The 21,152-nt window shown below is 47.7% G+C and overlaps 1 protein-coding gene across 1 annotated transcript; it reads left to right on the forward strand.

The window, feature by feature from the left end:
- The first annotated feature begins 113 nt into the window (after positions 1-113).
- LOC103598333 (protein transport protein Sec61 subunit alpha) lies at positions 114-15,409 on the forward strand. The gene is made up of 11 exons (XM_008582328.1): positions 114-185; positions 2,995-3,060; positions 3,149-3,227; positions 4,214-4,345; positions 6,256-6,365; positions 6,642-6,795; positions 10,509-10,669; positions 12,049-12,246; positions 12,529-12,720; positions 13,267-13,343; positions 14,904-15,409. Exons 3-11 carry the CDS (start codon positions 3,167-3,169, stop codon positions 15,088-15,090), a joined length of 1,272 nt encoding a protein of 423 aa, XP_008580550.1. The 5' UTR covers positions 114-185; positions 2,995-3,060; positions 3,149-3,166; the 3' UTR covers positions 15,091-15,409.
- Positions 15,410-21,152: the final 5,743 nt, after the last annotated feature.

Here is a 21,152-nt window from a genome sequence, read left to right on the forward strand (position 1 = left end):
CCCCCCGCCAGCCCCCGGCGGTTCCCGCGCGCTCTCTCCCAGCCAGAGCGCGGGGCCTCCCCGGGTTGGCGCCTCGGGTCCCTCTGTGCCCTGACTCCTTTCGTTTCTCCTCCACAGTCAAGTTCCTGGAAGTCATCAAGCCCTTCTGTGTCATTCTGCCGGAGATCCAGAAGCCGGAGAGGAAGGTAGGCTCCGTGCGTGGCGCCGCCGCGATCCCTTCGTCCTCCCCGCAAGCGGGCCGAGCGCTTCGTGGCCCCCGTCGCTGGGGACGGCAGCCTGGCTGTGCGGGGCTCCCTCCGGAGCCACGGCGCCCTACGTGGGGGCCATGTAATGGATGTCGCTCGGTGAATAGAGTCTGGGGCTTGCCCAGTCCCCGAGTCCCCGAAACGGATGTGGGCTGCGGATGAGTAGGCCTCGGTCAGGACGCCCGGCTGGAGCTACCCCCCTTCTCCACCTCCAGAAGAGCAGGTCGCTGCTTGGATTCTTTTCTGGGAGACGCCCTTTCTTTCCAGCTCCTAAGAGCAGTCACGTTAGTCTGTATGAATGAGTTTGTATCTCGTGTGGGCTGTCACCGAACTGAGAATAGAGGCATTTTGTGAAGGCTGTTGCTTTTCACAGCAGGTATATCAAAACAAAGTCGAAACGTAGAGCTGTGCTGAATTTGTATCAGTTTCCGTGGCTGCACAGCTACAGCCCAAGGGAGTGAGTGTTGCCAATATAAGTAAAAACGAAGAGTGTCATTAGGTTGGTACGTTAGAGAGTGAATAGTGAAATGTTTTCGTCTCCACGTTTTTTTCAGACTGTTAATGAATTCACGTATGTTTGTGTGTAGCTTATATCCACATGAACACGTGGGTTCTTGGAGGCACTTTTATATAAATGCCCCACATACGTGCTGCCTTTGATGAACTAATTTGTAAAGCTCTACGTCCTCAATCTCATCATAGTAGAAAGGATATAGCTCTGGAACCAGGCAAACCTAGGTCCCACCCCTTACACAGCCTCTAAACAGCAGTGTGGCCTTGGCCTTGTGACTAAGTATGGTAGGTGGAACAAGGGAAGTACGTGCGGTGGCCCAGGGAGGGATTAGCTCTGGAAGAGGTGATGTCTGATGGGGGTTTTGAAGGAGGAATAGAAGTTTCTTTGATGGGATGGAAGGAATCATAGGCAAAAGCAGTATACGACGGGGTTTCAAAAAGCTCGTGGAAAAATAGAATTAAAAGTTAATGCAAATTTTTCCACGAACTTTTTAAAGTACTCTTGTATAGTTTGCAAAGGTAAAGTACACAAGACTGTAGTGTGTTTGGATGGGAGGTTGTTAGGTATAGCTCATACTGAGAGAACATGAAGCGTCAGTGGGGAAGCAATAGGAGGCGAATGAAAAGGGCTTTGGAAGTAAGTAAGGGACAGAACTTGAGTATGATTTAGAGGCTACTGCATTGGAGGGTGAACTGTGGTACTGAGCGAGGGTGGATTTAGGGGCTATTTAAGAGGCAGAGGAGAAAGGACTTGGATAAAGAGCTTTTGAAATTTTGCTTTTAATTTGGTTATAACCAGGAGAAGAGACTTGGTCATAGAAAAATTAGGAGTCAAGGGCTGGCGGGTTAGCTCACTTGGTTAGAGTGTGGGGCTGCTAACACCAAGGTCAAGGGTTCAGATCCCCGTCCTGGCTGGCTGCCAAAAAAAAAAAAAAATGAGTCTTGAAAAAATATTCTGCTGTTTTTCCCCCATAAAGATTTATTTCCCTACAAGTTTGTCATGTTACTGATTAGTCTGAAAAGTTGACTTCCCTTGGCCAACTTGTAATTTCTTGGAGTGGTGTAATGACAGGTGGGAAGGGGAGCATTCTCAAGGAGAAGAAAAAGAAGAATTCTGTGAATTCCTCCCAGCTTCATGTGGAGTAGCTGAGCATTGAATTAACACCGCCATTGTGTGAGCGCATTATTGCATCCCGACTAGAGTGTAGCATGGTATACATAGAGGTCCGTGACTTCTGACCAGAGAGGCAGGACACTGACTCAGGGCTCGCTTAGACTTCTCTGTCTCTCAAATTAAAAAGTGTTTTTAAAGAACACACTTATGTTCACTTAAAACTGTCAGTCACTCATGAGGTATTTCCACCTCAAAATCCTCATCTGAACAATAATTAATGTGGTTGTTAAGCCCTCTAAAGCCCTTCCTGTAGTGTGGGCAGCTAGTACTAGTGAAGATGCTCAGTTGTAGAAGTTTTAGAAGACCTGGATGAGTTCCCACTCTACTGCTTAGTAATAGAGGCCATGGGCAGGAGGGTCTAACCTTCTCTAGTGATACTTAATAGTCATCTGTAAAATGATTCTTGTCATCTATCCGACTTAAATACTTGAAGAGACGTGAAGATTTTTAAAGTTAAACAGATGTTATTAGTACTGAGTGAACAGGTGAAACGTGCAACTCTCCCTACCTTCCCCCAATATTGGGCATTACATTGTTTTACCCCTAATTCTTAGAAAATACACTATTGAACAGTCAGTCCCCCATTCCTAGTTATCTGCTGAATAACAAGGTTTTGTTACTTACAGTCTCTCTCAAATAAAAAGCCATTGCTGGTATGCTATAAAGGTTTGTCTGTTTCACAAGTCATTCTTTGATCTTGGGTCTAAACCGTTAATGCTAATAGTATGGAGTACAGCTTTTGGCTCAAACTTGCTTCAGCTGTGGGATTGAGGACAAATTACATAGCCTTCCTTAGACTTGGTTTTCTCACAGTGGAATAAAGATAATAATGCCATGCAGGGTGAGGGTTAACGAAGATGATGCCCAGGAAGATCTTTGCATTGTCCCTGTGCATAGAAAGCAAGCGTACATGGTGCTTGTGTTTTCATGCTTATGTTTGGTACGTGGTTTTGGCTTACTCCTCTGGTGAACAGAGAAAGAAAGGGGTCTGATTTGAGTCCATCTTTATTAATTTGTTGTGAAAACTAACTTGTTGCTTTAATTCATTCTCTTCTGCCATAGATTCAGTTCAAGGAGAAAGTGCTGTGGACCGCTATCACCCTCTTTATTTTCTTAGTATGCTGCCAGGTAAACAGGTTTCATGTTTCATTACTGGGGTGGGGATAAGTGGGCTGCAGCAAGCATGCTGACTCCTTTGCTCTTTGCTTGTTTCTAGATTCCCCTATTTGGTATCATGTCTTCAGACTCAGCTGACCCTTTCTATTGGATGAGAGTGATTCTAGCCTCTAACAGAGGTAGGACTCTGGCTCTCTCTGCCTTTTCTGAGTACAGTGTGGGCTTGACTAGCCTCATTTAGTTAAATTACAGGCTTTAGCTTCAGGTGGAGCTCACGGAGTGTTTGTGAAGATATGTGGCTTGGAAAATAGAGTGAAGAATGTTAGTGTGCTTTGTTGAATAGCCTTATTAAATGCTGAATTCAGCACCCAGGCATACCATCGTATTTGGAATTGTGTTTGAATACAGTACCAAACCTGGAATAACAAGATAAGTCTACATTGTAGAGAATTTTTTAAAAAACATGGAAAAACTAGAATACTTCTTAAGTACTTGAAATGATGACAATTCAATTGATAACAGTCTTTAGAATATGTAATTTATTTTTCAGCTGCATCTTTTTTATATCTGTAGGTTACATATAAGTGTCAAAAAATATGTTAACAGTGTTTTGTATACTCTAACCAGTTACCTGTGGGTGGTGGGGAGGATTCTGAATGTGTATGTTGATAGTGCATTTGATTAACTCATTTTTAAAACAGTTCAAATTAAGTTCCAAATCATTCAGAAGTATAGCTCATTTTAGCATGATGGGAAGTAGAATTTATTCACAACTAGATACAATTGTACAGGCCCCCTTTCTAAATGCTGGAAATTATTTGAATGATATTCTTTTTTATTACCAGATGAAGAGACAAGTCTTTCTTATCTCTGTAAAGCCAGATGAATCTGTTTATGGTGAATTTAAATGCAGCAATCTGTATAGACACTGTGTGACTTCCTAAGCAGAATAAGATGTCACCCAGGAGGCTGAACAGAATGAATTGGGTTATATTCTAATCGTTGATATTTGGGGGTCATTCTCTAAGTTAAACACTAACAAACTGAAACACATTGGATCTGTAAAAGGGGTACCCAGTCGTATTTTTGTTCATTCATTTTTTTAAATAATGTTTTGCTTTTCCTAGCTAATATTGGCTGTGTTTTTCCTCCCCCTTTCCTCAAGGCACACTGATGGAGCTAGGTATCTCTCCCATTGTCACCTCTGGCCTTATCATGCAGCTCTTGGCTGGCGCCAAGATAATTGAAGTTGGTGACACCCCAAAAGACCGAGCTCTCTTCAACGGAGCCCAAAAGTGTAAGAAACATTGTGAATAATGTTCTGATGTCTATAGTTGAGAATTTGAATGATGTAAAGTTTGGGGCAACAAAGCAGTTTTTCTTTGTAAGCTGTGGCTGCCAACCCTGCAGATGCTCTGTGGCCTATGTTAGAGGGAAAGAGCTCTTCTGGAGAGCAGAGGTGCCAGGCGCTCGGGATAGGCTAGGCAAGGCAGGGGAGTGTGTGGAGTGCCCCCAAGGGCACGCTATGGAGTGAAAGGAGCAGGGGTTGCAGATCCCTCCTCCACCAGCCACAGTTTCATTACCACTGAGAAGAAGGCACCATCCACTTTGAGCCTGAGTAAGGGTGACACAGTAATCACTCTCACAGTGCCTGGCACACAGCTGTTACTTAGCAAGTGTTGTTTTTCTTTCTTCTGGGAGTTTAAAAGGATTTAACTGTAAGGAAAAGTGATCCTCTGAATCCAGTTCTACTGTGTACTAGCTTTATTTAAGTCTCAGTTTCTTCATCTGTAAAAATGGTAATAATAACGATGTTTGCCTCATAGCAAATAGTGTTACTAGTAACAGGGACCAGTCATTAGAATTAACCATGTTTAGGCTCTGTTAACTGAAGTATATTAGTCAGGAAATATTTACAATTTCCTACCCCAGCCACCTTTTCTTCCACACCATCATGTTTTACAGATCTTCTTTCATTAGTAGGTTAAATAATTGAGCAAGAAATACATCTAATTTAAACTTAGTTTCAGATATAAATCAGGATTTTAAATATCTACATGCATTATTTTACAGTACCACAAATCAGTTGTTGTCTCTTTGGTCTCGACAATGTTTTTAATGTTTTTTGCCTTAAGAATTCAGTATTACTGAGAACTTTTTACAAAGTCAAATGGGACTATATTTGATAGACACTTGGGAATAAAAATTTTTTTTTATTATTATTATTATTATTATTATTATTATTATTATTATTATTATTATTATTATTATTATTATTATTATTATTATTATTATTATTATTATTATTATTATTATTAGCAGCAGCTGGCCAGTACATTTTTTTATTATTATTATTATTATTATTATTATTATTATTATTATTAGCAGCAGCTGGCCAGTACAATCCAAACTCTTGACCTTGGTGTTACAAAATTTATTTTACCTGACAGGCTAAGCAGGAAAACTGAAATTGAAGTACAAGCCCATACTTAGAAACCCATCTCGTACTGTGGAACCAATAAAATGTGTCAGTTCCATTGTGGTGAAGTATAAGGAAAGACAAGAAACAAAAATAATCTACATAAAGGAAAGCTTCTATTAGACCAGAAGAGCTCAGTAGCAGAGGAAATGGGAATAGTAACCAAACTGATTTTGTGGCTTTTTCCCTTCAGAAATGCATTAAATAAAAACTTGGGAGACCACTTTACCCCAAAGTTAGTTAGTGTTCTGTGTTCTGGACTCAGACCTGGATGGTGAGCCTGCAGAGGTGGCCCAAATGTGTGTTTCAGTGCATGAGCCGTCCACATCCTAAGTGCCCTGACATTGAATTGAGTGCTGCAGGTGGTGACGTCACTAGATTGGATGTCTCTGAATGTCGTCTGGAGTAGATTTCTGCCTTGGTTTGCCTTTCATAAGAACCAGATTTGCCATGTTTCAGTTCTTTTACTCCTTCCTTTACTAAAAGGAAAGTGAATTTGGAAAAGATGGAATTAAAGAGCAAAGTGTTTTTGTTAAAAGGCAGTTGAATTAGCGTGTACTTTGATGATGGGAATATTAGTTTCCTTGACCAAGCTCCTTGGAAGCAGTATCGATACTTTTTGTCTTTGTTCTCCTCAGTGCCTGGCACTGAGTAGTTGTTCAGTAACTGTTTCCTCTGCTATTGTGTAATATCCCACTTTGGAAACACAGTTTTCTTTTGATTTCTAGTGTTTGGCATGATCATTACTATTGGCCAGTCTATCGTGTATGTGATGACGGGAATGTATGGGGACCCTTCTGAAATGGGTGCTGGAATCTGCCTGTTAATCACCATTCAGGTAACTGTTATGCAAACATCCCCCTTCTGAGTAGCACCTCACACTTACAATTCTCAAATTACAAATCTCAACCACGAATAAAAGGGGCTCTTACTGAGAACCATGAAAAGATCCTGGATTTGCCCTTCTGAACTCACCAGGGGAAAGCTCTCCTAACTGATGTCTGGCTGCGAATGACTCAGCCTTCAGTCTTTATATCCGAGAACCATGTCCATGGGGAGCAGTAATACACAGTCTGTTTGGGGTTTTTTTACTTTTATTTCTTAATTTTTACAGCTCTTTGTTGCTGGCTTGATCGTCCTGCTTTTGGATGAACTCCTGCAGAAGGGGTACGGTTTGGGCTCTGGGATCTCCCTCTTCATTGCAACTAACATCTGTGAGACCATTGTGTGGAAGGCTCTCAGCCCCACCACTGTCAACACGGGCCGAGGTAAGGGCCCTGGGCACCCCCAGACAGAGGTCAGCAAGAATTGTTGACGTGTGCCAAGCGTAAGGCAAAAGCTACCCCCTCCACAGAAAATTATGTCCATTTTAGGTATATCTCTTCTGATTTTTCTGTGTACATCTGCAGAGATTTTAAAACACAGATAGGCATATACTTACAATGATACCCAACTTGTATTTTTTGTATAAGACTACTTCGTGGACATTTGGAATGCTGGAATACATAATCCTGTCTCGTTTTTCTTAACACAGCATGAACTTCCATTGCAAGGTTAAGCAACATTTATTTTAACCAGTTGTCTTCTGATGAACATTTAAGTCATTTCCAGTTTTTTTTGTTGTTGTTGTTAACATGGAGACAGTGAACATCCTCATACATTCATCTTTATGTACAAGTATTTTGATTGTTGCTCTCAATGAATAAGTTTCTAAAAATGAAATTACTAAAGCACTTGGTCATGCAATGGGCAGCTTTGTGAAGAGTTCTGAACTTGGGGTTCACCATCTAGGTTCAAATCCTAGCTGTTCCTTTTAGCTGTACATCTGTGGCTTTGGGCACATTCCTCCACTGCTGACACTTGGTTGCCAGGATGAAATGAGAAACACGAAAATACATGATGCCTGGCTCTTAGCAGATGCCTATCAAATGTTAGTACACTACATTACATACACTAAGTGCCATGAAAGTCTTGTTACAAAGGATGTTTTACATAAAAATTACTAAACTACAAGGGAAGCCTTAGAGTGAGACTTATTAGGAAAAGGAAATAGGCTTTTTTTGTCACTAAATATGTTATTCACTTAGAAGAGTCCCATGAGAAATATTCACAAGCATTGTACTATTCTCTTGAACGTTGGAAACAGAGTCCCTGGCCTTCAGAGATCGTATAATCTCATTAATGAGACCAAAAACTGGTCCCCAGACAAGGGAAGGCCACATGTGCCAAACAGATTACAAAGAGTGTAGCTTAAGGGAGGAAATTTCAAGGGAACTTTAGAGAAGAGTGGGCAAGATCAGATTTGATTCTTCCCCGGGCTCTTCCTAGAATTTTAGGAAATCCAAGAGAAATTGGGAGAAGCTGGGGAACGGAAGGCAGGGTTTTGCAGGACTGGATGTGGAAAGGCAGGAGGGTAAAGGTGCAGGAGGAGCTCTAGTGTGTGGCAGGACCATCATGGTGGCTGGCCTTGGGGACCGCTGAGTTTGAAGGAAGTGATACTGGAGTAGAGGCCAAGGCAGTCAGGAAAGGCCTATAAGCCCAGCAACAACCAGCCAAAGGATTCATTCCATTCTGGAGCAGGGCAGTGAGCGATGGGGACCAGAGTTTGGAAGGGATGGTTTACTCCACACTGGAAGATATGCAGAGAACGCAGCTAGGCTAGTTTGCAGTAATCCAGCTTTGACAGGCCAGCCTGCACAAAAGCCCTGAGTGAGGGCTTTGGCAGGAAAGCGCAAAAGAGGTGGGACCAAAGGGCATTTTCAAAGACTGAGAAGCAAAGGTGGATTTGTCTCTGGCTTTGAGGTCGATGTGTCACAATGTCAGCTGGCCCTGTTTGGGACCTGGCTGGAGTGGAGGTGCGTCTGGGAAGGGTTATTCCCCGGCCAACTGCATGCAGGTGGTGAGAGGCGCTAGAGGGAGTAGAGAAGAGTGAGGAGGAAGAGCCACGTGGAGGGCAGCCTTGCAGCGCGGCCTAGAGCTCAGCTCCAGCTTGGCTTGGGAAGCTGGAAGCAGGTTGTTGAATGAGCCCTCTCAGACTGAGAGAATAACTCTTGCTGCTTCCCTGGGCAGTGGGGACAGTGCAGATGCAAAACAGCCTCTACCCCTGAAGCACTGGCACCTAGAGACTGCCTTGTTCCCAGAGACTCAGCAGGTAGCAAATTTTGAGAAATAGTTATGTTAAAAATTAGGAGAGCTAGGGCCTAACTCTGGCATTGCTGTTAATTAGCCTTTTGTTCAGCAAGTATTGATCAGGCGCCGTTAAGTACCAGGTGCTGTTCTGGGCGCTGGGAATGCATAGGAAGAAAAATGTGTGTTGTCTTTGTGCTGGGCATTGCCATAGGCTCCCCAGTTCAGAATCAGAGGAAGAAGACGGGACTGCCAGGGATGGTTGTTGCAGTGTTAGTGCAGGTAGCAAAGCAGGGCCTCACAGACAGTACAGTGAAGTCCTGACTGAGGTGAGGGAGCCCCATGACTGACTGGGGAGATTGTTCCATTTGGAGAACCAGCAGGTGTGCAGGCCCTGAGGTGAGGATGTATGCAGTGTGCTCGGGAATCGGCGTGTGTGGCTGGAACAGAATGAACAAGGGGAGAGTGGTTGCTGGTGAGACCGGAGAGATATTGAGGGGTGGCGTGAACAAGTTCCTTCTTCCTTCCCCTCAGCTCCCCAGCCTTCTTCCTCTATAAAATAAGAGCCCTGTCCTGGCTCCAGCTTTAATATCCCTGGGTTCTGTACAGTAGGGAGACTGGCCAACATGGTCGCACGTGACCAAAAGTGGAAAGGATGGAACTGACGAAAGACTGGCGCAGGGCGAGGGGAAGCCCGTAGGGTTAGCGCTCGGTGTTTCTTGCACACGTCCCAGGGCTCCAGAGGTCAGTGTAACACCCGTTAGATGGCGTGCCTGACATGTCATCTCTTAGAGGTCCAGGAGGAAGCAGCCAGTGGCTTCAGCTATGACATGTTAGAAACTGGAGGGAAATGCCATCCCAGGGCAGTCCTTGGTGCACCTCATGGTACCAATACCATTACCCCACACTGCGTGGACAGCGTCAGCTTCCTGCCAACAAAAGCATGAGTTGCCAGGCCTCCATTGTGGGGTAGTTATGCCACCCTGGAACAGCAAAGGTTACACAGTGATGCGATGTTCTTATTTCTTAGTTTAGCCGTTTCTTTGTCTGTTTTTTGGCAACTGGCTGGTACAGGAATCTGAACCCTTAACCTTGATGTTATAATACTGCACTGTAACCAACTGAGCTAATCAATCAGCCCTTTCTTTTTTTCTTGGCAATTAGGCTTTAATAATACACCATGCTCCCCAGCTTGCTCTTGCCCCCTGTCTCCTAGTCCTCAGCTTGGGTCCTCTTTCTTCCAGTTTTCCTTCAGTCCGTCAGTAAGCTCACCGTGCTGCTGGGCCTACCTTCCTCGGCACCATCTCATGGTAGGGCATGAGCTCCAGTTTTGATGGGGCCACGTGGTGGGCATGAGTGTCATGCTCTGCTTTCAGAGTCAGTGTGAGGAGCAGAGCACCTCCGCCCCACCTGGCTGGGGCGGTCTGTATTTCAGAGCTGTTGAATGGATGCTCATAGTTCCTGGGATTTTCCAGGAAAGTGGATTTGTCAGCTCCAAACCCTCTCTTCAGTGCACAGCCCTTCCAGCTAGAGCTCAGCAGACCCTGCTTTATTTTTTTTAGTTGGTGATCTTCGTTCACACATCTGGTGGCCATTGTCTCATATGCCTAAGAAATGAGATCATTGAACTCAAAAAAGTAGAACAGCCTGTTTCTGTAGTTTGCACTCTCTATGGAAGAAATAGTAACGAGGGATTAGAGAAACCCATACTGTGTCCCTGTGGCTGCAGGAGTAGGCGCTGTGACTCTCATAACTGCCTCTGCTTTCCTGCCTCTGTGCCGGCTGCTAAGCCACCTGGAGGCAGATTTAGTTGCTTTTTGGTCCTTCACTACTTTTGGCCCTCCTCCGCCAACAGGAATGGAGTTTGAAGGCGCCATCATCGCACTGTTCCACCTGCTGGCCACACGCACCGACAAAGTCCGAGCCCTCCGAGAGGCGTTTTACCGCCAGAACCTCCCCAACCTCATGAACCTCATCGCCACCATCTTTGTCTTTGCAGTGGTCATCTATTTCCAGGTGCGTCCAGATCGGACCCCAGGGAGTTCTGATGGTCTGGATCTAAGTTTCAGAATGCCTTGGTGTGTACACCCCCACCCCGTCCTGGGGAGGTGCACACGCCGTCCTATCACACTGCAATGGTGAGATGGCGTTTGGAGGGAGCAATTTCCATGTGAGCTGAACAGGTGTGTTCAATGAGTCAGGGACTTGCCCAAACTAAGCAAAATTAAGGCAGTTCTAACATTTCTGGAATCATCTTTCTTTGGGTTGGGCCTATCAGCAGATATGTTTTTAAGTCCTTAGTTCAAGAGAAGTGAAAAGTAGTCAAGCTCTAAAACCTCGCTGCTGTCTTCCCCAGAATCTAGAGTATTTGTAGGCAACATCTTAATCTTGGATGAAGCCCTTCCTCTTAAGAGCCCTTACCTTTAAAATTATTAGTCTCTTTAACTTGCTTCTGAATAAGACACCTGAACTTCCAGTTCCTTTTCTATAATTAGATTATCTTTGTATTTTTTGGTTGTCCATTTTATATTTTGATATTTATTGAAAAGAAGGGACAGCAGTTGAAAGGCAGTTTTATGTTCGTAAAAATTAGGTGTTCGTACTACCTGAATGCTTTTTCTGAGAAGCAAATAAACTAATCTGTTACTTCTGCTGGAACTTTTATTAGTCAGATGCCTGATTAATAATGAGCTAACTCTTGGTCCAGCCCCATGTTTCACTTGGGAGAGTGTGGTGCTGGTAGCGCCGAGGCCACAGGTTCGGATCCTATATAGGGATGGCCAGTGTGCTCGCTGGCTGAGCGTGGTGTGGACCACACCGTGCCGAGGGTTGCAATCCCCTTACCAGTCAGAAAAATAAATAAATAAATAAGCTGACTCTTTTAGAGCCCTGGCAAGTATTTGCAGTCAGATCATTAAGAATTTACTTTAAATCTTCTGTATTCTGAGCCATTCTAGGCACTGGGAGTTCATAAAAACAACATACAAGAAACCTTTTCTATTTTCCATGGGTTTCAGAGATAGCAGTTGTATTTATAGAGAGAACTACTTACTGTCGGGATCTAGGGATGTGTCCTTCCAGGATTTTCTGTATATTCCACATCTATGTAGGGATAATGCGGTGGACTTTTTTTTTTTTTTTTTTTTACAAAAATGAGATCATTCCACTCTGCTGTGCTTCAGTGCATTTTTAAACCAGTTCTTCTGGACCCTCCTGAGTGTGCCCCCAAGTGCAATAGTGCAGTGCTGGGTAAGGAAGGGTCATGTGCTCTCAGACACACTCAGAACCCACGCCAGGGCTGCCTCCCCGGGGCTGGCCTGCCTGTCCCCACTGTCCCTGTGCACTAGGCTGCATTGAGGCAGTGCAGGGATGTTCTGTTCTGTTTGGCTTCTCAGGGCTTCCGAGTGGACCTGCCAATCAAGTCAGCCCGTTACCGAGGCCAGTACAACACCTACCCCATCAAGCTCTTCTACACCTCCAACATCCCCATCATCCTGCAGTCCGCCCTGGTGTCCAATTTGTATGTCATCTCCCAGATGCTGTCAGCTCGCTTCAGTGGCAACCTGCTGGTCAGCCTGCTGGGCACCTGGTCTGTAAGTGTAGCTGATTTAAGATGTACTCCTTTTCTAGTGATGTTACTATTTGTAGTGGTTTGTGTTGGTGTATTCTTGCTCATGACCAAATGTTTTAACCAAAGATATTTTCCAACTGTGCTTCGTACTAATTCAGCACATTAAATTTTCTTTTCAGTAAGAAAATTGCACTGTGGGCACTTAAATAATATTGTGTCCTTTCATATGCTGAAGACTATCTTTTGTCTTGATGCTGTGTTATAATGAAACAGCATTCACAGGCATTCTGTTTCTTCTTCCCAGGACACTTCTTCTGGGGGCCCAGCACGTGCTTATCCAGTTGGTGGCCTTTGCTATTACCTGTCCCCTCCAGAGTCTTTTGGTTCCGTGTTAGAAGACCCTGTCCATGCAGTTGTGTACATAGTGTTCATGCTGGGCTCGTGTGCATTCTTCTCCAAAACATGGATTGAGGTCTCAGGTTCCTCTGCCAAAGATGTAAGTAGAAAAGATTTCTAGAGAGATGATTGAACTGTTACTGGTATAAGGGTATTAACTTGTCACCTCTTCATAAATAGTGGCTTGTGGGCCGGCCCGTGGCTCACTCAGGAGAGTGCGGTGCTGATAACACCAAGGCCACAGGTTCGGATCCTATGTAGGAATGGACGGTTGGCTCACTGGCTGAGCGTGGTGCTGACAACACCAAGCCAAGGGTTGAGATCCCCTTACCGGTCATCTTTTAAAAAATAAAATAAAATAAAAAATAAATAAATAGTGGCTTGTGACAAATGCAGGTGGTCAGCCTCAAGCCAACAGATGGAGCCCAACATTAAATTAGCACCAATTCTGAAATCTGAAGCCAAAGTGTAAAATTAGACTTTGTCCTGTGACTTCCTTGCAGCAGTTTTAAAGTTCTCTATGTAAATATTGTTAGTGCTGGAGGAGAAAATCTATAACTGTTTAATACCAGCATGAAATGTCTACCTTCCCTTCAACGTCCCATTGAAAACTGAGCATGTCTTCTCCTCGGTGGGCATTATGCAGGTTGCAAAGCAGCTGAAGGAGCAGCAGATGGTGATGAGAGGCCACCGAGAGACTTCTATGGTCCATGAGCTCAATCGGTGAGTGCTGGCCTAGGCCCCCAGTGTCATATTCATGGGCATGTGCAGTTTTCTCACATGTCGAGAGTCCTGATAGGCCTTAGGATTTTCTGGCTCACTAAATCTCATCCTTGGGTTACAGCATAGGAAAGGTCATTAAACGTTTATGCACTTGCTATGCTGGATACTGGAGATACTTGTATAAAAATAAATGCATACAGCTCCCTCCTGAAACACGTGGCCACCAGGTAGGGGGACGGAGGCGTGTGGTCAGCACACAGGAACAGTGGGCAAGGGTTCTGAGGGAGACAGTGCAGGCGGCGGCCGCACCTCACCTTTGCTTGTGCCAGCAGGGTGGCCGGGCACTGAAGGGGTCACCCAAGAGGAGGTCAGCCTGTGAGCTCAGAGCAGCAGGTCCTGGCGTCTGAGTGCAGACTAGGGCCTGCAGGGGAGGTGAGGCTGGAGAGGCCGGCAGAGGCTGGGCACGGATGAGGCAGGACCTGTGGTCTTTTAGGAAGGTCAGTGCTGGTGAGACAAACCAGAGAGGGAAGGAGGAGGCCAAAGACAAGCCAGCCTGCTGTGAGAGTTTGGGCCAGGGGTGACGGTGGCCAAATGCGCCATCACCTTGGAGCTGGAGAAGAGGGAGATTGGGGAGCAAGAGAGCTCCCTGGACATGGGGGGCAGCTGGATGAGGGGCACATGGGGTAACCTTGCATGCTTGCACAGCACTGTGCAATCTGCACACTTTTGTCATAGATAATGGAGCTGCCTCCTGGGCAACAGGCTGGCGGCACTAAGGGTATTAAAGCTATTTGGGCCCTGCAGTCTGTCACGGCTGTTCATCTCTTCCATTGTGACTTGAAGGCAGCCACAGACAAAACATGGACAGATAAGCATGGCTGTGTTCCTACAAAGCTGCTGACAAAATCTGGTGGCAGACCAGGTTGTGCTGTGGGCTGTAGCTTGCTGACCCTCAGCTGAGGGAGCAATGGCAAGAAAAGCAGACACCACGAAGTGCAGGTCGTCTCCTGGTCCCCAGCAGGAACAGCAGGCCATTCAGTTCATCCTGGTAACATAAGCCTCTAGGTTGATAGCTCTGTTGGGTAGAACTGTAAGTCACATAAGTAAATTTTCAAATTTCTAGTAGTCACATTAAAAACGTAAAAAGTATGCCAGCCAGTCACAAAAAAAAAAAAAGTAAAAATGAGGTAAAGTTAATTTTAATATATTTTTTTGAACCCAGTGTATGCAGAGTATTGTTTCAACTTGTAATTAATGGCAGAAAATCATGACAAGATATTTTACATTCTTGTTTTCAAACCAAATCTTCAGAATCTTGTGTGATATCCTCAACATCTCAATTCGGACTAGTCACAGGCCACTAGCCACATGTGGCCAGCAAGGCTTTAGTCTGGAACATGCACGTGTTAGTAGATGAGATGTCAAGGAGTGAGTGGAGTGGCCTCTGAAGGTGTTAGGTTCCTAAATCCTGGGTGCGCCTGTTGGACTGTGCAGCCCCTGCCTGTGGCCTGGCTTGGGGGTGTGCAGGTGGCATGGAGCTGACCGTCTCCCACCCCCCAGGTACATCCCCACAGCCGCTGCCTTTGGAGGACTTTGCATCGGGGCCCTCTCAGTCTTGGCTGACTTCCTGGGTGCCATCGGGTCTGGAACTGGGATCCTGCTCGCAGTCACAATCATCTACCAGTACTTTGAAATTTTTGTCAAGGAGCAGAGCGAGGTCGGCAGCATGGGGGCCCTTCTCTTCTGAGCCCATCTCCCATCGGCCAGGGAGAGGACATGTGCTCCGGAACTGCCTAGGAAAGGAGCTCTGGTCTCAGGAGAGTGCTGCTGTGGCATAAGGACTTTTGTTTAATAATGTTTTTGAGTTTCATATTCTTTCATTCCACTGTGTAAAGTGCTAGTCATTTTTCAATTTGAAATTTTGCTTTTTATTCTGGCGTTGGCAAAAAGAACTGTAGAAGTGAAGTTTTATCCAGCTAACTGCCAGGGAGGTGAGAATGCTGAATGATTGTCCCTGCATGTCCATACACCTTTTTTCATAATCTTTGTACCTTCTCGGTGCCGTATGCGGCTACAGTGGTCTCAGTCATTTCCCCACAAAGGGAATTTCTTACTCTGGTTGGAAGCACAAACTTTGAAATGTCTGCGTTTCGTTTGGGCAGTAAGGGGTGAAGCTGGAAGCAGATTATCTGTTTTCTGGGGACATGGGACCTCACTAGCGTGTCTCCTTCACAATCAGGGTGGGAATATCTGGCTTCAGACTGTTTCTCTGTAAGACACCACTGTTCTCCCCTCTAAAAGTCATTTTTTTAGGACAGCACTTCTTCCAAAAGAGAGGGATGAATTTCCCAGAAGACACTGGGCCATCTGTTTATTTTCCTGCATGCACCTGTTGGCTCTTCTCGCTGACTGTCCTAGTTGGGCTTTGAGTCCACTGACTCTGCTGTCTCTGGTTTAGTCAGCTTGTGTCCTCTGGCCACACGAGGTCAGAGTCACCATCTTTATGAAGTTGAGCCTGGGCAAGCTAGGTAGACACTTGTGTGAAGGACCCTTGCAAGGACACCGGTCTCTCTGTCCATATTCTGCCAGCTGTCACTGGACCTGTCTCCTCATGGCTGCACTCAGTCCTCCCACTCCCCTAGAAAGGGGAGACCCTGTGGTGGCAGTCAGACAGAGAGAAAGCGACTTTGTGTTCATACACAAGCCACTTCCACCTTCTAGGCAGAAAAACTCCCACTCATATTTTTAGAACTTTCTTAGCAAGTAAGTCAATGACAAGAAGCCACCAGTCTCTTCTCCTCAGCCCTCACCAGCAGGGCCAGCAGAGGTGAGCGCAGGCTCAAGGTCAGCAGTGAAGTCAGGTTCAGGGAGCTAGGTTATTTTTGGTAAGCTGCTCCAGTGTTTTTCAGAGACTCACGATTATGTCTAAAATCAGTTCTGTTTGTAACAACAGGTGACCCAGATCTTGGGATTAGAGCCCTTTCTAAGGCCTTTAAGGAGGCCGTCTCCAAAGACAGGTGCTGCCTGTCAGCAATGGCAACAGGGTTGGGGACTGAGACCCTGAGAGAACTAGAGGTTCTCAGTTGACCTTTAGACACTGGTGGGACAAAGCTGTTCTCACAGGACGATGCCCCAATTCTAAGAAGGGAGCACGGGGGGTGAGTGCAGCCCTGCAGGAAGAGTCACAGCACCAGCAGCAGGCACAGAGGCCGTTGAAGCATAGAGCCACTGTCGCGATGCAGTAGAGGTGGCAAACTGTACCTGAGTCAGGGTGGGGTTTCCCAGGAGACCTCACTGGCAGTGCTAACCAGGAAACAGATCAACCGAGAGACAGGAAGCAACTTGCTTGAAGCCACCCAGCAAGTTGGCAGCAGAACTAGGATCGGCCCCAGGTCCCTCGACCCCCAGTCCAGGGCTTACCACCATATCACACGTGGCCTTGTCTCAACCCAGTCCTGAGCTGTGGGAGACCCTGTGAGACCTGACGCCCTCCCACCCCCGATTCTCCCACTGTCTCTGTCCTGTCAGTGTTACAGAGCAGTAGGGTCTCTGCTAGCACACCCCTGGGACCGCTACAGCCTCTGGCAGGCGAGCACAGTCCCCAAGCTCATGGGCTATGGGCTGGAGAGTGCCGGGCCTCAGCAGGAACCCCGCCGTCCTGCCTGCAGCCTCTGACCATCCGGCTGGGGCCTGTGGGGCCCAGGCTCACACCCCATGGTCGATGGTCAAAGTGGGTGGTGGGTGGGGCTGACCCTGGCTTCCAGGGGACTGTCACTGTGGATGCCAAAGTGGCATCACTGAGATAAGGTGAATGAGTGACAAATAAATCTGGTTTCTCACACGCTTCTTGGTCATGTTCTCTCAGTTTTAAATTAGATTTTATTCCTAAAAAGGGCCATGAGAGGGCCGGCCCGGTGGCGCACTGCTACAGTGCGCTGCTTGGGAGCGCAGCGGCGCTCCCGCTGAGGGTTCGGATCCCACATACAGACCTGCCGCTCACTGACTGAGCGAGGTGCGGGCGCAGCACCAAGGGTTGCGATCCCATTGCCGGTCCCGGTCCAGTGCGGGCGCGATGCTGAGGGTTGCGATCCGTTGCCGGTCACGAAAAAAAAAAGGCCATGAGAGCAGAAGGCTGAGTGCACCTTTAGGTGTGTCGAAGGCTGGGCTGAGGTCTCCCTAGGTCGAAGCTCCTCAGAGGCATTTTGCCTAGAAAACTTCCTTCCTCCTGATGGTGATATCAACCTCCTGCTCATGTTTTTGGTAAAGAACACAGCCCAGGTACTGGGCAGGTATGCAGCTGCTGCAGGGGGGCGGAGCTACAGCCTCTGCGGTGAGAACTTCAAGGCCTCCAGCCAAGTGCAGGCAGCCTTGCTCGCTGCCTGGTGGGAGGGAGGCAGGCCCTCTTGGCAGGAGCCTATGGCCCCATGCCTCCCAGCCTTCGGAGTTCAGGCTTCAGTACACAGCAGGTCACCGGAGAAGTCTCACCTCGGTTGTGAGACTGGCCACAGAGCAGACCTGTAGCTGAGCCAGAGGTTGGCCCTCAACCCAGGAGTCCAGCGGCGTATGGATGGGGGTGGCAGGCTCAGTGGCTGCTCCCCTGGAACATGCAGAAATCTTCCGATCTGTCTCCACACCGCACCACATGGCAGACCACACTTCTTTCATCCTAGCCCTGGACAAGGCCTCACCCCAAGCCCTCTGCCCCACCACCCTGGCCCACTGCTTCCTTGTAACCCTCTAGGGATGGGTGGGCAGGGTGGTTCCCATGACCAGGCTGTGGGTGGACGCTACTCCCTGGTGGGGTTCCAGCCTCCCTGTTTCCTTGGAGAACCTTAGACTATGTCTTGGAAATTTTCTGATTCTGGGATGGTGTTGGGCCAGGGTAAGATGTCCTTTTGGGACCACCTGGATAGGTGCTATGCAAGGCACCCCTCAGCACTGTGCTTTGGTACTGCACTGGGACCCACACGTGCATCCCACTCTGCCCTGTGCTGCCTCCACACCTGCAACCACAGGAGCGGCGCAGGAATCCCAGGACAGGAGCACAGCACGTGGTCATGGGCTGTAGACAAGCCAGGCGCTGTGAGTGCCGGGGCAGCAGTGCGCTCTGTTTCAGCCTCCACAAGCTCAAGTCAGAAAACCTCCTTCACCGGGGAAGCACTGGGCCTTCCCTCACTGCCTGGGGATATTTGGTTGTGCCTGCGCCAGGGGCCAGCCTCGCCTTAGAACAGAGCCCACAGCCCACAGACAGGCAGTCGTGTGTGCGTGTGTGTGGCTTGAGATCCCAGGCTGTGCCGTGGCTCCCTGTGCCATCTCACAGTCTCTGTGGCGCAGCTTCTCGCCCGTGCCCACAACTGGGCGGCAAAGCTTGCTCTCTTTCCCCAGAGGCAGGCGCCATGCCAACCACTTCCTACACGTGCTCTCACTGCACCCCCTCAAGAGGCCCAGAAGGAAACTGTCCCCATTTCACACATGAAAAAACAGGCCCAGGGAAACAGAATGTGGCCTCCAGTCACACAGCCACTTAGTGGCAGAGCCAGGACACAAAGCCCCAGGCTCTCTTCCTGTCCCAAGCTCCCATTTGGCTGCTGGGCCTGCCTGCAGATACCTGTGCTAGGGACCTACTTGGGGCAAGGAATGAGGAGTCTAGTGAGACACACCCCAACCCCTGGGAGCTTTCCCATGCTGCCCTTGGCTAAGTCCCTGCAGGGGAAACTGCCATGGGTTAACAGACAGCCCCAGCCTCAGCCAGGTGCCCCCTGCTGCAGCCCCCAGCACTCTCTACCTGCTGACACTCCACCCCTAGCCTTATCCATTCTAAGATGTAAGAGCGTATATATACACACACACACACACACATTTTTTTCCCCATTAAAAGGCCAGCTTGGGCCGGCCCGGTGGCGCACTGGAGAGTGCGCCACTTGGGAGCGCGGCGGCGCTCCCACCAAGGGTTCGGATCACATGTGGAGACCGGTTGTGCTCACTGGTTGAGCATGGTGCGGGCGCAACACCGAGGGTTGCGATCCCGTTACCGGTCAGTAAAAAGGAAAAAAAAAAAAGGCCAGCTTGCTAAGTCTTCCCCAAATGCTCTTTTCCCATAGGCACGCTGGGATATGCCCCTCCCTCCCCTCCCACCCCAGCTTCAGCCTCCATTTCCTGGAAGCAGGATGCTCAGGTGATGGGTGTGACTTGGGATCTCAGACCCCTTTCCCAGCCCAAGTCCCTGCCGGGCCTGGATGAGGTCCTCAGGAAGCTCAGGTGTATGACCCAGGAGGAGCATGGCTTCCTGAGGCCGGGGATGGGCATATGGCACTGTCCAAGGGTCAGCAACAGCCCAGCCTAAACTTCAGTACCCACCAGTGCCTGCTCTGGAGAGTCCCAGAGGTGCCCCTAAATGGCAGTGCCCACCTCACTCCCCTAAAACCCTTCTGGGACCACATCACCCACTCCTTTTCACTCAGTGAGCATTACTGAGCCCCACAGGGTAAACTGAACAGAGATGCTTCTATAACTCGGAAAGCTCATGCCCCAGCAATAGGAGTTCTGCAGTGTCTGCCATGCCTTTGGGCCTGTGATCCTTCTGTCCGCCCGACAAACTCCTGGTCATCTTCCAAAACCCAGCTTAAGGCTAGAAACATCTAAATGCCCATCAGAAGGGAGCTGGATAAATTACACCACCCCAGCACCTCCCTCCTGTGGAAAGGAACTAGGAGGACTTTCTTTACATACTGAGTTAGAATAATCTCCAAGATAACACTGAGGAAAAATACAAAAAGCAAGAAGCAGGATAGCATATGCTACTATTTGTATTTAAAAAGGAGGTGGGGAGTGGATAAAAAAATTGACTGGTCTAGCAATTTCTCATAAAACTAAACATATGCATACCCTGTACCCAGCTTTAATCCCAAGAGAAAAATATGTGCCTACACAAAGACTTGTACAAGAAGGTTCATAATAGCTGAAAACTGGGAACAGTCTAAATGGCCATCAGCAGGCAATGGATAGTGAATTGTGCTATATCCATATGATGGATCTTACCCAGCAACAACATGGAACAAACGACTGACACCACAACTACCGTGAATCTCAAAAGCATTATTCCAAGTGAAAGAGACCATCACAAAAGACACGTACATGCTATACAATCTCATTCCCAGGAAATTCTAGACGAGGCAAAGTTGATCTGTGGCAAAGAACATCCTAACAGTGGTGGCCTCTGGTGTATTGGAGAGGGGCTGGGAGGGGCACAAGGAACTTTCTGGGGTGACAGTAACATCCTTGATAGGGATTTGGGTTTCCTTTGTCAGAACTCATGGCAGGGTCCATTTCTGCACTTCACTGCATGTAAGTTTAACTTTTAAGAAAAGACAAAAGCAAACACCAAACTCTAGGTAGTAATTGCGTGCTATTTAGGGACGAAGAGTGCTGTGTCTGCAGCTCACCTGGAAATGACAGAAAACGACGGCTGGGCAAGAGGGATTGAGGGTTCGACATGCTTCATCGCCAGTATTTGGAACATGCCATGCCTCTAAAGAGGGCCACACCTCCAGGAAGCAGGCCGAGGCAACAGGAGGCAGGCGCACGTAGAGGGAGGTTTTTACATCCAAGTTTTGAACCATGTTAAAAATCACCCATTCAAAGAATGCAGTACAGTTCTCGTAATTAAAAGGCCAGCGCGATGAGCCTCACGGGAATGCGCGCGGGGACACTCCCCCTGGCCCGGCGTCAGCCCCACGCTGCGACGACTCGGGACCCCGCGGGCCGGCCAGACCTGGGCGTACACTCCTCACGTGCGGCCAGCGGGCGGCA

Source organism: Galeopterus variegatus, unplaced genomic scaffold, assembly GCF_000696425.1.
Source record: "Galeopterus variegatus unplaced genomic scaffold, G_variegatus-3.0.2 Scaffold2572, whole genome shotgun sequence".
Lineage (NCBI taxonomy): Eukaryota > Metazoa > Chordata > Mammalia > Dermoptera > Cynocephalidae > Galeopterus > Galeopterus variegatus.

What these genes read in the sequence shown, in the direction of transcription:
- LOC103598333 (XM_008582328.1), top strand. Translation starts at nt 3,167, where the DNA reads ATGTCTTCAGACTCAGCTGACCCTTTCTATTGGATGAGAGTGATTCTA. An exon ending in GCCTGTTAATCACCATTCAG is followed by an intron (nt 6,366 to 6,641) that starts GTAACTGTTATG and finishes TAATTTTTACAG; the next exon opens with CTCTTTGTTGCTGGCTTGAT. An exon ending in CAGTGGTCATCTATTTCCAG is followed by an intron (nt 10,670 to 12,048) that starts GTGCGTCCAGAT and finishes TTGGCTTCTCAG; the next exon opens with GGCTTCCGAGTGGACCTGCC.